The sequence below is a fragment of the Seriola dumerili genome, unplaced genomic scaffold (genome assembly GCF_002260705.1).
Source record: "Seriola dumerili isolate Sdu_G_001 unplaced genomic scaffold, Sdu_1.0 BDQW01000134.1, whole genome shotgun sequence".
Taxonomy (NCBI): Eukaryota; Metazoa; Chordata; class Actinopteri; order Carangiformes; family Carangidae; genus Seriola; species Seriola dumerili.
Genome location: NW_019174389.1, coordinates 998,740 through 1,013,761, shown reverse-complemented (window position 1 = coordinate 1,013,761; position 15,022 = coordinate 998,740). Strand labels below are relative to the sequence as shown.

Below are 15,022 nucleotides of genomic sequence, written 5' to 3'. Positions count from 1 at the left end.
CCAAGAAACTATTGTTAACACAAAAATATAAATGTCTTTGTCCTATTAGATCATGTGTTACAAGACTTACCAACCAGTTTAAGAGTTTGAGGTATGGATCAGGCTGGTGTGGCTCCACTGAGAAAACGCAAACAGATTATGATCAAATTTGACAGACAGGTTGGACTAATATGAATACAAGAACATATTTTTTGGATATTCATTCCATTTTCACAATTGAAATTATTGTGTTACATAGTAATACTTTGAGACTCACTGCCTACATTCCATCCCACCACTAGATGGCACAAACTACATACTAAAAACAATCAGTGCTCTGGCATTTGTTCAGAGCATAGATTATGTAATGCTTCTTTGTCTGCAGTCCAAATAAATGACACTTTCATAGACAAGATACAGCTTGATTCTGCATCCCAGATATTCCATCTGCTCAGTATATATGTCTCTGAAGTGGAGGCCATCTTCAGGGCTCTAAAAATCATGCTGACTTATTTTGTAGTGGTGCACTGAGAAATAAATTTACTTAAGCAATTTGTTTAAAACATAATATAAAATGTATAAAACACAATCAAGCCTTTAAATCTTGACTGTTTTAAACAAAAGGTGCACTAATGTGTCCATATGAGGTTACTGGTTTTCATTACAATGGAATTCTTAATCAAGTAGGCTAACATCATCTTTGTAATGTGGCTTGTTTTAAAATGAATCTTTTTGTGAGAAACGCAAAATCTGTGCACCTTTAAACCTGCATACAAAAGGAATGACAAAGATGATTACAAAATATTTCTGTAAATGTGGTGGTGGTCCCACTGTTTAAACATTTCCATCAAAAATTATTTAATATATAAAATAATTTATAGGTCACAATTCATCACACAAAAATCATGAATCTCAGTATATTTGTTAATAGAAATGTAGTTTTTTAGAGGTTCTGGGTGGTCCATACTTGCAGGAAATGCAGCCACCCCCCTTGAGTGGTGGGTGAGACTCATGGTATATAAACTCCCACTCTGAGTCTTCGCCCATTACTCTGGGTCTGGAAGGGCTAGCTAAGAAATCAAGGATGAAACTCCTTTTTGTAGCTGCCTTTGCACTCTTTGTGCTCTCTACATTCGACCAGGCTGACTCTTCAGCTTATGACAAAATAGTTGCCCACAGTCGCATTAGGGCAAGAAAAGAAGGGTAAGCCTATCAACACTTTTCATTATGATTATGTGTGTATGTGTTTTTTTTAACACTCTTGTGTTGATTTTATTTTGCATGTAATAGTATTGAACCTTGAGCATAACAAGCATCTGTAGTTCTCATTTCTGCACATTTGTGTCATTTCTATTTTTGTTAAATATGCTATATTGTTATGCAGTCACAATTGATTCACAGCATATGTCATGAAAGGTTATTGGATAATGCAATTCCCTTAGAGAAGCTGTAGATCAGCAGGCTTATAGTTGTCTGGCATCAAGTACTCAAATCTGACAAAACCAATTTCATTTCCAGCAGACAGATGTTATTATTCACATCTGACTGTTTGGTCTCAGAAACAGCAGGGGTAGTTGCTAAATAATTATTCACACTTGGTAGTCTGTTGTGATTCCCAGCAGGGCTGTTTTTACCATAATAATTTACATGTGAATAAACTCATTTTCCAAAGAATCTATCTCATGTGTTTTACCTGCTGATTAATGTTTCATTCTCATCAGACCCAATGTCTGCGCGCTCCAGCAAGTCATGGGGACCAAGAAGAAGTACTTTAGCACTTGTCGCAATTGGTACCAAGGGGCCATCTGTGGAAAGAAAGCGTAAGTGTTGTTTCATGTTTCCAACATGACATGTTGTTTCTCCTGTTTAAAGAACATAAGCAAATTGAATGGCTAAAAAGTTTTTGAAAGTGTGGCATTTCACTTTCTAATCTGCTCCTTCTTCTTCTTCTACTTCTTCTTCTCTGAGGATTTTCATGGAAACTTGGATGTTTCCATAGAGACAGACATCTGTTAACTTACTTTGAATGAAGCTATCGCTTAAAATGAATAACACATTTATGGACACAGCCCTAAACTCTTTGTATTGAAGACTCTCCCATTCGATCTTATAAATTGTAAGTTGGGCTTTTCATAACTTAAGAAGCCTGGTCATCATTGGATGCCACTGTGGTGAACCACTGATTCCAGGATGTGATGTGGTGGCAAAATGTTGCCTGTATTCATGAATGGAAAAGCATTCAGCTCAACTGTTCTAGAGAAGCTCTTTTTCTGTTATTGTTCCAGCTCTCTCAGCACTTTTGTGTTTAAACATGGATCGAAGCCATGCCTATTTTACAGTCTCTCTCACTCTTTCTCTCACTCTTACACACATATACACACATACAGTACGCATACACTGAGTTTGCCCTCTCTTCTTGCATTATCACTGAGTCTTGTCAAGCATTTTGAATAGGCTTAGCTACTCATGATGAATATGCACTGCTCACTGAACTTGGCAAATGATAATGATGGAAACAGCCAAAGAATTTTATCTATTTCAATGGGAGTCTGACATGAGACTATATGGAATCAATCAAAACATCTGGGCCAAAAGCTGAATTCACACAGTAAACAAATCTACTGATTTCCTTAAAGCACAACTTACTGAAAATGCTTTGGATTCCAGTTTGAGTTGTACAAATATTTTTTTTAAAGTACTGGTGGCAGAAATATTCAGATTTGTGGATAAAGTTTACTTAGATTAATTAATTAAAGATAAATAGATCTTTTTTGGAAATGTTGATTAAATTTGTTTCAGATTTAGTGATGGACAAACGTGTTAAAGGCCATTTTAACTTAACCAGATTAGATACAAGTTATTGTCCCAGATGCACAAATTGATTAAAAAAAGCAGGTCAACACATACAGTATAAACTTGCAAGCATACCTACACATATATTTATCAGATAATAAATGTAATCATGTGTTGTACATTTGCTTAACATATTAGTTATTATGACACAGATTATATCACCTTCCCGAAACCAATCCTATGACCCTCCCACTATTCCTCCCACTGTGTCCTCCACAAACTCCTCTGGTGTATCCTAGGAGTTCACAAGCATAATAGAAAAACATTTTGTGTATTTCGTAATTACTTGTTCAGCATTTATTTTATTTATTTCAGATCTGAGCAGGTTTAAATGGGCCTACTGGAGAGTACATGTACATACACGTTTGACGTCAATGTCTCAATTCCATATTTATTTAAATCGATCAGAACAACACACCCATATGCATTGTTTGTCCATACCTTCAGATATGACCCATAGGAGTGTACCAGCACAAGGTATATTGGACCCTCTTTGTCCTGAATAATAAACATGCAATTAAGGTTGTGAAACAGTTACAGTTCGGTTAGGTTTAGACACAGAAACTACTTGGTTAGGTTTAGGTAACAATGATCGTCACAGTTAAAATAATAAACATGCTGTTAAGGTTGTGGAATGGTCATAGATAAATGAAGCCACGTTGATGGTTGATTGCACCCCAACCTCTTCCCAGTGCAGACTTTGTTCTATATACTACGTCATCTGACTTCTATAGGTCATAATAAGCTGTTTGGCAGGTGGACAGTCTCGATCAGGACTACAAAGTTTATTCTAAATGGAATTGGAATATAAGTACTTTACCCACCAAGGTTTAATTCAACGAATGAGTATATTTATGCTTTCAGAAAAGCTCTGTCTCCAAGAAAATTGACTGCACATTAGTGATGGGTTGAGTTGGAATGAAGCCACACACACCATATATTATGTGTGACAACTTTTATCATGATTCTTAGTGGAACAGTTCTTTTATAGAGATGCTGACAAGTCATAAGTTTCCTACTTCATGGCCAGACACAGTTTCTTTATGTGGGAAAGCAATGTAGCGAGGGTTTTGCTGACGCTGCCCCAATGGGGTTTGTGTGATCTCATCCCAGTCCCTCCAACTCCATTCAACTTTGATTCAAATACAGCTGGTAAAGAGTTTCAGTTATCCATGACCCAGAGGCCTTGGTCTTACCCTGTCTGAGACATCAGCAATAGATAAAAGCACAATAAAGTGCTTGAAGTCTTGTCTCTTCATCAAGGCCTTCATGTTTAGTCGTCAATTGCTCAGTCCCTAGTCATCCACATAAGATTGTTCTCATTTATAGTACATTTGTACATGTTCATCACCACCAGTCTTTCACAACTATTATATCCATGTACATAAATGCTTGTATTTAAATCCATTCATGCATCCATGTATTTTTTTTCAAACAACAAGTATATGATTGTGTTCGAAATACTTTCATTGCTGAGGTTTTTGCACAAGTGTTTCTAATTACAATACTGCATGTGTAGCAGTTAGTTTATCATATCATCGTTATTGCCCATCCGTACTACAAATGGCTCACATATATGGAGTGTAAATTTCACAGGGAAGGTGCTGATGAAGGGAATTTGCTAAAATTAGACATTTTAGCACAGTCCTCAGACCAAGTACATCCATCTACACTCTGCTTAGTCTGGATCCATACACCCCCACTGTTCACTCTCATACACTATCGAATGTAATTTTGCTTATTACATTGTTATATATGAATGTTAAAAATTTGTAAAACAGGCGCACATGTGTGTTCTAATGTTCTTACTAGTTGCCATGATTATTTTAAACATGTTAAGCAGAACAAAGTGGTGAAGAAGCAGCTTCCCTGATAGAGTTTTCTAACAATAAAAGCTGGGCAGTCCACAGTAATAAACTCCCCCGGCAGCTCTGGACACATGTGGTATTGTTTATCCCTAATAGGTACATCTATGGTGTTCTTTAGGTCTTGTGGGTTTTTTATTGTTGCACACCCATGAGTCATTTTTTTGTGAAATGTACATCTCCAAATGTCTGGTTTTGCAAGGGCTGGAAACAATACGATGGTTCCAACATGTTCAAACCTGCTGACTCAAAGGGTATAGGCATGTTTATATCTGGCAGCTGCACCTCTGAATTTTACTATCCCCCCAGGCTATGGTGTCCAGCTCTACTTAAGTGGTGAGGAGTCAATGCTTCTCTCGTGTTTATCACACAGCAAATAAACATTTTTGTAAGAACTCTGGTGACAATTGAATAATGTTTTTCTGATTAGCTCAACTGTTGCCATGCAGACCATCACAACCTTTAAATGTTCCTTATGTTAACCAAAATTTCCTAAAACTCAACTCCAATTAAACTGCAGGTTTTCAAGGCCAAATTCCTAATGTTTCCGAGGTTAACCAAATGCCAAGTAGAGTCAAAACCAATTGTTTAGCTTCAAAGAGGAGGTCTTGGTAATATAAATCTACTACTGTAATGGTAGCATAACTCTTGACGCACCATTTCCATTAGGTTTTGGCTTAAGCTGCTGGTTCACATGGACTGTCTGGGTAATGAAAGACATAATTAGTAACATCTGGAAACACTGAATACATACGACCAATGCCAAATGTTGATTCAGCTCAGAACATGGCAGCCATAGAAAATACAAATTTCTTACACCGCTATATTGAAAGAAAACAGTATTTCAGAAGACATGTTTCTTCTTTTTGGTGATACCCACATTTGTGATCTGTGTGTTTTGCCTGCAGGACTGTGCTTTATGAGTGCTGCCCAGGGTACATGAAGCTGGAGGGCATGCGTGGTTGCCCTGCAGGTACAGTGTCTTAAGTGCTACATGGTAGTCAATGTGTAAGGTTAAAAGAGGTCATAGCCACCAACTGCAGAGCAGATGTGTGCTATATTTGAAATCAGACCAAATAAACTAGAAGAGGATGCCGAAGCATAATGTCAACACATGTAGAGTCTTTCTTTTCATGCTCTAAATGTTTGTATTTCTATTTTTAAAAAAGCAAGCTGACATCAAATAATGCTTAGTGTAAATTTCTTTCTCAGTGGCCCCAATTGACCATGTGTATGGCACTTTGGGTCTGGTGAAAGCCACCTCAACCCAAAAATACTCAGATATTTCTAAACTGAGGCCCGAGATTGAGGGATCTGGATCCTATACCTTCTTTGCCCCAAGCAATGAGGCCTGGGAGAGTTTGGATGAGGTGAGTCAAAAACGAAACAAAAGCTGCAGGCCCTCTCTGTCTGTGAAGTTTTAACATCTAATTTTCCTCACCTAACAGTCTGTGAGGAGTGCACTGGTCAGCAATGTCAACATTGAACTGTACAACGCTCTGCATTATCACATGGCCAACAAACGCTTCTTAACCAAAGACTTGAGGAATGGAATGACAGTCACCTCCATGTACAATGACCTTGGTCTTCATATTAACCATTATTCCAATGGGGTGAGTGTTAGCATTCAGTATCATTATGACAGTCCCTTTGTAGTTGTACTTAAAACACTTTTCAGTGGTATAACATTATAACAAGTGTATATTATGTGCAGGTGGTGACTGTGAACTGCGCCAGGATCATCTATGGCAACCAGGTTGCCTCAAATGGAGTTGTGCATGTCATTGATCGTGTCATCAGTGCTCTTGGAAACACCATCCAGGACACCGTCGAGGTTGATGATGACCTGACAACTCTGAGTGTGAGTATAGACAAGAAAATCTAACCACCTCAAGGACAAGTAATTGCAAACACTGATGCAAAAGTGGGTCACTTTGGGGAGTTTGATTTGGAAGTTTTCATGGCAATGTGAAACACAGCAAAGAAGACAAATCATTTGTTTCCTTTACTGCTTCAGTTAACAGAGATAGTGCACATTAGTAAACATAACAGAAAATGTGAGTTATTTGTCATCTGTGTGTAATGACCACAGGCTGAAATTAACATATGAAGAAATATATAGGGAGATAAAATGCAGGGTTTGCATACGAGATTTAGGTACTTTTAAATTCATTTTTCAGAGGGTTATTATGCCTCTACTGTACTCTGTTGTACATTGCACTTCACTAAACATAATCCTGCCGATGAAATTGCCTTTTAGGATCTGGCTCAAAGTTCTGGGCTGCTGGACAAGCTGGGTCAGCCAGGACATTACACTCTCTTTGCCCCCACCAATGAAGCCTTTGAGAAGCTAGGCAGCGATGTGTTGGAGAGACTTCAGAGCGACAAAGAGGTCCTCAAAGGTAACTCAGACTTTTATTTTTAGAAGTCAGTCGCAGCTCCTTAATGCCCAGAGGATCACTCTAGGCCATTGAAAACACTGCCGTGGAGACTGAGGGTTTATATTAACTACAGGAAACTAGGACCATATTTATATTTAATGATGTCGGTACAGGAAAAGAAATGCAGTGGTTCCCTGTCGGCATGTTAGTCAGACTGAGTCACCCATGAAGTGATTTTTTTTTTCTTCCAATTCAAAACATATGAAGCCACAATGTATCTGGAACTTAAACACATTTGGCAAGCTATACATAACAAAGTTGAGTTGAAGAGCAATAAAAATAAGTCTCTAGTTTCAGGTTATGCATGACATTGTGGGTGGAAAGTCAAACGATGCAACACATCATTTGACGCTTTGGTAATGTTTTTTATACTTTCATTTTTTTAGCGTTATACTGTATATTATGTGAGTAGGTCAGGATCAATATACAGTACTGTAGCCACATTTTTAAGAATTATACCACTTTCATCATCAAGTGGAACAAGTTAAATCCTTTAAATATACATAAATAATACAGTGACTGTGACGGTAACTCATAGAGAAAACAACAAAGAAGTGCAGAATTTCAACATTTTCAACTTTCGGATGTTTTGCATGAACACCGAGGAGCAGGAAACAGCTGCTTCATCGAGCAAACTGGTCAAATTGGCAATAACCCAAAACTTTTTATTAGCCTATAGCTTGCCCAATGATGTGAGATCAGACCATTTCACACAAAGTTAAACAGTACTGTGAAGAAATCTTGAGTCATCTCACTCAAGGACCCAAGGGATACAAAGGGTCATAAGGTTCCCAGGGTCTTGTATCTTCAGCTGTAATGTAACATGAGAAAGAACATAAAACAGCCCATGCAGCCAACAGACCTACTCTGCATTCAAATAAACATCTAACAATACTATACTTCACCTAAACCACACATTAATTTAAAACTTTGCCTTGCTCTTACAGCTCTTCTGAATTTCCACCTACTGGACTCAATCCAGTGCTCTGAGGCTATAATAGCTGGCAGCTCTTATGAGACCCTGGAGGGCAACAACATTGAGATTGGCTGTGATGGTGAAAGTTTAACTGTCAACGGTATCAAGATGGTGCTCAAGAAGGACATTGTCACCACCAATGGAGTCATCCACTTTATTGACGAAGTGCTCATGCCAGACTCAGGTTAGACTCCCATTTCCTCTTTTCCTCATATTTACGTGTACCTGGTTTACTACATAAATAAGTATGTTGTTCTAGGTGTTTGATGTTTTCCTGTAATTCATATTTTAATGGTGCCAGAATTCCCTGTTCCCTTCAAGCTAAGCAGGTGATGGAACTGGTGGGACAGTCCCAGTCAACCTTTGGTGACATGGTGTCCGAACTGGGCCTTTCTGCTGCTATGAAACCAGAGGCTGAGTACACTTTGCTGGCTCCCCTCAACGTTGCCTTCACTGGTGAGTCACATACTGCTCAGTACTTCATCCCTCTGTTTTCCTCTCAGCAGGTGGCTATATGAACCCTGGCTGCTCCACACTCAGTCTGGAATAAAAGGGAACACTTTTTATTTCATTTTCCGTGCTGACTCATGAGTGAATTGATATATACATATATGGAGCTTCTGGGAAATTATCGATTTATTGGGACACTGAAGAAACTTTATGCCATGTAAGACCAAATACCCACTGCCCCAGAGAACTTTCCTGGACAAGGTAGTGGAGATGTTTTGTTTCTGTAAAAACAATCTGCAATTAATTGAGGCAGAGCTCTTTATCTTTTGTAGCCATTCAGTTTTCAGTGAGTGTAATGAATGCACAATGCAACAACAGCTGGATGTAAGAGAAACCAACAAATGCATTCAAACCATGAATTCTTCTATGTACAGAAATCTACAAATCATGCGACACGATTTTGTAGTATTGTAGCTGCTGTGGCTGCTGCTCTCAGGACATTGTGGCCAGAATAAAAGCAATGAGAATATATAACTTCTGGTGCTAAAACCTTGTGCATTAAATGTAAATGTACAATGCTGGTGGTATGTTTGTTTTCTGTTGGGAAATATAAAGCCATTCCTTTCTTCTACAGATGAAGTGATGTCCATGGATCAGAGGTTGCTCAAGATTATCCTGGAGAACCACATCTTGAAAAACAAGATTGTCCTGGGACAGTTGTACAATGGCCAGCGGCTGGAGACCATCGGGGGAAAATATCTGAGGGTCTTCATCTATCGCACAGTGCGTCCTCTTCTCTGAAATTGTGCCCAAAAAATGTGGCTGGGTGCCACTATACACACATTACATGTCATTACATGTATTATCGCTGTCATTTGACCATCAATCTTCACATCTTTGAGACATAACATTTATCCCCTTGCCTTTACCTTGTGGATTATTTCTGCAGGCTGTGTGCATTGAGAATTCCTGTCTGGTAAGGGGCAGTAAAGAGGGAAGCAATGGGGCCCTTCATCTCATGAGGACTCTGTTGAAACCAGCGGAAAAAACCATGTTTGAGATTCTGACAGAAAATGGAAGGTTCAAGTAAGTGCAGATCAATGTTAGTGAAAATGGGCTGTGGTATTAAAATGCAGCTTAATACTCAAACCACATTTTTCTGTATCTTTTCACTAAATCCGCATGGCATATATGGTAATGAGAAAGTGCTGCTTTTGCAGTATGTCAGCCCACAGTGGTTTCTGTAACAGCTAAGTTACTGTTTTCTTCTCTGTACTGCAGGATCTTTTTGTCTCTGATGGAGGCTGCTGGCTTGACTGACTTGCTGAAACAGGAGGGAGACTTTACCCTGTTTGCCCCGAGCGATGAGTCTTTCAATGGTCTGAGTGAGAGGGATTTCGCCTTGTTGAAGAGTACGTCTTCCGGACTCCCTTTTATCTTTTGATGTCTTCCAAGTACTTGCATGGCTAGTTGAGAATCGCACAAAATAAATTCATAATTTATATGTTTCCCCTTTCCTATTTCTTTCAGGTGACATCAATGCTCTCAGAACCATCCTTCTGTATCACATCAATAATGGTATCTTCATCGGTGGTGGTTTGGAGGGTGGAGTAACAAACCTTCTCAAGTCTCTCCAGGGCAGTAACCTCAATGTGAAGTCTGTAAGTATTCAGTGCAAAGAATGAAAAGCTTTTGTCTTAAATCAGTGCATTTTATACCTGGCAATTCAATACTATAAACCTTTAAGTATGAATGTATCTTAATTATTCAGTGAAATGTTTTTATGGTAATGTCAATCATTATTATCTGATAAAATTCCATCCTCAGTTTTGAAACTCAGTTAATAACATTGCGGAGCAGAACTCATTTCTTGTGTTTTAAAGTACAGGTTCATTCAGGCCCTTCATTTTATGGTTTTCTTGACTGTAATTGTTTTAACTGTGTCCCTCAGGCAAACAACACTATGCTAGTGAATTCTGTCCAAGTCCCCGAATCTGATATCATGGCCACAAATGGAGTCATTCACTTTGTCAACCACCTCTTATATCCTGCAGGTACAACTTTGTTAATGTTCCCTTCCCTTTGTAAACGTGTCTTGAAATGCACGCTGTACTGCTAACTACTGTAAAAGCCCAATTATCGTAAACGCCCTGTGCTTTCTTCCAGACATGCCAGTTGGAAGCCAGGATCTCCTTGTGCTATTGAAGAGGATCATCACATACATGCAATTAAAGGTGTCATATAAAAAATGTATTTCTTTCAAACAAAACTGCAAGTCTTATAAAGGGCAGGGTTTTCAATTTTCTGCCAAAATCCAGTTAATGCAAACAAAGTACTAGACAAGACCCTACATGAAAACCATCTGCATGGAGCATTAAGCTTGTGGTGTATGAACAAGGGTGTCAGCAGCTCAGCAGTTTGTTTATTTCGCTGTTGATTATGAATATTTTCCACAGTTTAATTAATTATAGGTTATAGCTCATACATAAACCATTTTGTTAATGTGTTATATGATAATCTACTAACACATGTTTGCTTCTTTTTTTCTTTTTTTTTTAAAGTTCATCTCAGGATTCAGATATCAGGAAATTCCCCTTACATTTATGAGTAAGTAGCAATGATACAATGTTTATTTTTGTTTTGATTTTATCCTTTGCAATTCAGTATTTTTAATGTCCGAATGGGAATTCTTCACTGTCATTAATGGCTTCATATCTCCTGTTGTTATTAGAGAGGATCATCACTCGTGTCATCGAGGAAGGTACAGTAATGATGACAAAGGATCATCATCATGTGATTCCTAATCAGTCTGACAGAGGATACCAGCTGTTGAGTTGAAACACGTACAGATAATTTACCAACATTTTTAGTTAATCCAGATAATTCCACACGCACACGCAAGTACACGCAGACATGAGGTGATTGACAGCTGAAGTAGAAGTAGCAGTAGTATCAATCAGACAGAAGAAAAACAGTCTCTCTTCTGGCTCATCATTGTACCAATCAGCAATAAAAGCAGATCAAAGAATTAAAGAATAATTTTCATATTTGGAATAATAAACATTAAAAATTACTAATAATAACACATTTTATACATTGAAAACAGGGCTGCAAAAATAATGTTTGAAAATTAGATGGCAATCTTTTGATTATGAATCACATTTTTGTCATAGCAATCTTTCTGATCCAGTGAAAGGTCCATTTGTTATGTTCCCTGCATATAAATGGAGATTCCCTGTATTGAGGGGCAATGCTGTGTTAGCTGTAATTTCAATGTAGTGAAACATGCATGTCTTAACTGTTATAGCTCCCGATGTCACCAAAGTGACAAGGTTCATCCCAGGGGAGCCCTCCATCACCAAAGTTACCAGGGTTATTGAAGGTCAACCCTCCATCACCAAGGTCACCAGGGTTATTGAAGGTCAACCCTCCATCACCAAGGTGACAAGGGTCATTGAGGGTGACCCTTCCATCACTAAAGTCACCAGGGTTGTCACAGGTGAATATTTCTTTCTTGAATCAGTATGTCAATGGCTGTTTATCATTTATCATCTTAAGAACTCATGAATGTTGTTGTTTCCAGGCCCTCAGTACTCAGTCGCCACTGGCACCACCAACATCGACCTGGAAGGTCAGTGAAACATTTGAACAGAAAAATTTAAGGACATCAGTGATAAATGTAGCTGGATTTGCAGGGAAATATTTCCCACTTAATATATAAAATATGATTGTTAATTTCTTATTATTATACATTATATGAAATAACATATTACATTTTAGATTTAACCTAGGTTAAATTCAAACTAGGTCCAGTAATCTAGATAATCCATTTTACTAGATTTAAAACAAATATGATCTAAATCTCATAGACCCACAGCTCTTTAAACATGTGAATGAATATGAATGTTGTCATTGGTATATCAGGGCTTAATAACTAGAATATAATTTGATAATTCTTTAAGACAATATATCTTACAATGCATCCCTGTACAAAATATTCCAGTTTCAATTTAAGGTTGTTGTTTCCCTCAGGAGTTGACATTCCAGGAGTTACCATTGTGGAAGGGAACACTGATTTGGACGCTGAAAGTTTTACCAGACTGATCAAAGGTGAGTTTTATCGGTGTGGACATCTCAGTGAATGATTCATAAATAATGTATGACTTACATGTTTGTTTGACTCTGTAGAAGGCAGTAACAGAAGAACCGCAAGCCGAAGAGTTTTAGGTAAAAAAATCCTGCATTTGTAACAAATGCAGTGTAGCCTGTGAGCTACTTTGGGCAGTCAACTCGAGTCCACCACTATGTTAACATGGCATACTCTTCTCTCAGCACCCCCATGGGTGTATTTGACATTTTAGGAAATATGTTCAGGCTATTCACTTCTTGCTGAGAGTTAGATGAGAGGAATGATAACTCCCTCATTTCTGTACAACAAATGTGAAGCGACAGCCAGCTGCCAGTTCACTTTACCATGAAAACTGGAAAGAGTGAGAAACAGCTAGTCTGGCTTTGTCCAAAGGTAGAAAAATCTGCCTGCATCTACATCTAAAACTCGTTAATTAACACATTATATTTTGTTTGTTTAATCAACACTGCATAATTTTTTTTATAGTTCAACTTTTGTATCAATTAAACAAACAAGATATAATATGTTAATCAATATGCTTTGGAGGTACTGGTAGGTGGATTGTCTTACCTTTGGCCAAGTTAGGTGTTTCCACCTGTTTCTGGTCTTTGTGCAAAGGATGGCAAAGTGATACTTCTGGGTGAACATATGCCTAAGTCCTTGACCTGAGTCTGGCCCATATAGTTTCACATTTGGGCTGATTCAGCCTGGAGGATAACAGACAGCTGGAGGATCCTTCACTTTGTATGTGTGCACCAGAATTGGTCCAGATGCAGAAGCAGCATCTGACATGCTGTTTGTGAACCGTGTTTGGGCCAAGGAATCGGGCATATATTGAGCCAGGAGAAACGCAAATATGTTGCACAAGTATTCGCCAACATAATTTTGCGAAGGCTGTAGCTCCATAGCTATTAAACAGCCATGGGAATGGTATCAATCTTCTCATCTAACTTTTGGGAAGAAAACAAAAGAGCATATTTTCCCATATGTCAGATCATTTCTTTCAGCCAACTGTGGGCTGCTCACTCTCTTGCTGCCATGCTTGTTGCCACATCGCTCACCTGAAAGCTATGCTGATTTATGGTGCTAATGCCACTGCTGTTCATATAACATTTCATGAGTCCTACCACCACCACAACATCCACATGTGGGCTCTGAGTCTATATGCTCCCCATATGGGGGGAGGTTATAATCATCGCTCCCACTATCTACTGTGCTGAGCTTGGTGTTTCCGAGTGGGTAGTGATGAGATCAGAGCCTAGATACTAAACTTCAATACAGTGCATATTCGACATTTACATAATAATCTATTCCATGTGAGTTGGCTTGACTGACTGTATTTATGCTTCCATCCTTTTTTTTTACCAGCCGGCAACAGGAGGAGGGGAAGGGACTGAGTGTGGACAGATGAGAATATCAAATCATCAAAGGCGGAGAGAGATACCAAACCCAGAGGTTGAGACTGGTGTTTCAGTACAGGGGATACTCTCAAATTGTCAGTGATTTCAAATGTACTGTAATAGGTATAACTGACAAAATTAAATAAAACTATTCTCATAAACAATTTAATGGTGCTTTGAATGTATACCCCTAATGAGTGTGCAATGTCTTTTGGTTCAGTATATGTCAACTGTTCAACTGAACGTTTTGGCATGACATTAAAGACACAGAGCAAATCAGGGTATCAATAAAATCTTTTAATAGGCCATTAGGGTAGCAATAAAAACATTTCAATTCTAAACTTCTCTATGACTTTGCTAGAGGTGAAGGTTTGAACAAGGGTATTTTACAAGCTGTTTGGGAAGATTTATAAATCTCACCATGATGCAGATTGAAAAAAAATGCTAATGTGTTTTCAGACTTTAATGGCTACATTTTTTTTAAATTTCTCTTTCAGCAGTAAGTTGTACGTTGTTTAAGGTTTCATGTAAATTTTGTCTGCTTGTATCACTTGGAACTATGTATCCAACTAGAGACTTTCTCCTTTCTATTTTCCAAACATCTTCCAATAAAGTGCTTTCATTGATATGAACATGCCAATGTGAAAAAGGCGTCTAAAGACATTGTGGTTTGGAGTCATTTCTAAGTCCTTGTAAGGCCCTTAAGTAGTAACATTGGTTTATAAAAGAGAGTCTTGAATATCAAATATCAAAATTAAATATTATGTCTATATTTTGTATTTCCAAGTACAACCTCTTTAAATAAGACTCTATTTCTGAGTCATCCCTTTTCTGTTGTTTTTCTGTATGTTTAACAGGCAGCTTGGCAGTCAACTTTTTGAAATGTCCAAGAAGATACCATGGAAAACATAAAATACACTAGATATAAA

The 15,022-nt window shown here is 38.1% G+C and overlaps 1 protein-coding gene across 2 annotated transcripts; it reads left to right on the top strand.

The window, feature by feature from the left end:
* The first annotated feature begins 1,044 nt into the window (after positions 1–1,044).
* On the top strand, positions 1,045–14,738 carry LOC111224423 (periostin-like). Of its 2 annotated transcripts, XM_022748897.1 has the most exons (22): positions 1,045–1,182; positions 1,701–1,799; positions 5,606–5,670; positions 5,910–6,067; positions 6,146–6,310; positions 6,412–6,558; positions 6,958–7,099; positions 8,086–8,298; positions 8,436–8,570; positions 9,199–9,347; positions 9,514–9,650; positions 9,846–9,976; positions 10,095–10,225; positions 10,516–10,618; positions 10,731–10,798; positions 11,126–11,171; positions 11,296–11,325; positions 11,872–12,063; positions 12,148–12,195; positions 12,597–12,674; positions 12,753–12,791; positions 14,062–14,738. In XM_022748897.1, exons 1-22 carry the CDS (start codon positions 1,064–1,066, stop codon positions 14,088–14,090), a joined length of 2,424 nt encoding a protein of 807 aa, XP_022604618.1. In that variant the 5' UTR covers positions 1,045–1,063; the 3' UTR covers positions 14,091–14,738. The 2 variants fall into 2 exon arrangements, with proteins under 2 accessions (XP_022604618.1, XP_022604619.1); XM_022748898.1 differs by lacking the exon at positions 12,753–12,791.
* Positions 14,739–15,022: the final 284 nt, after the last annotated feature.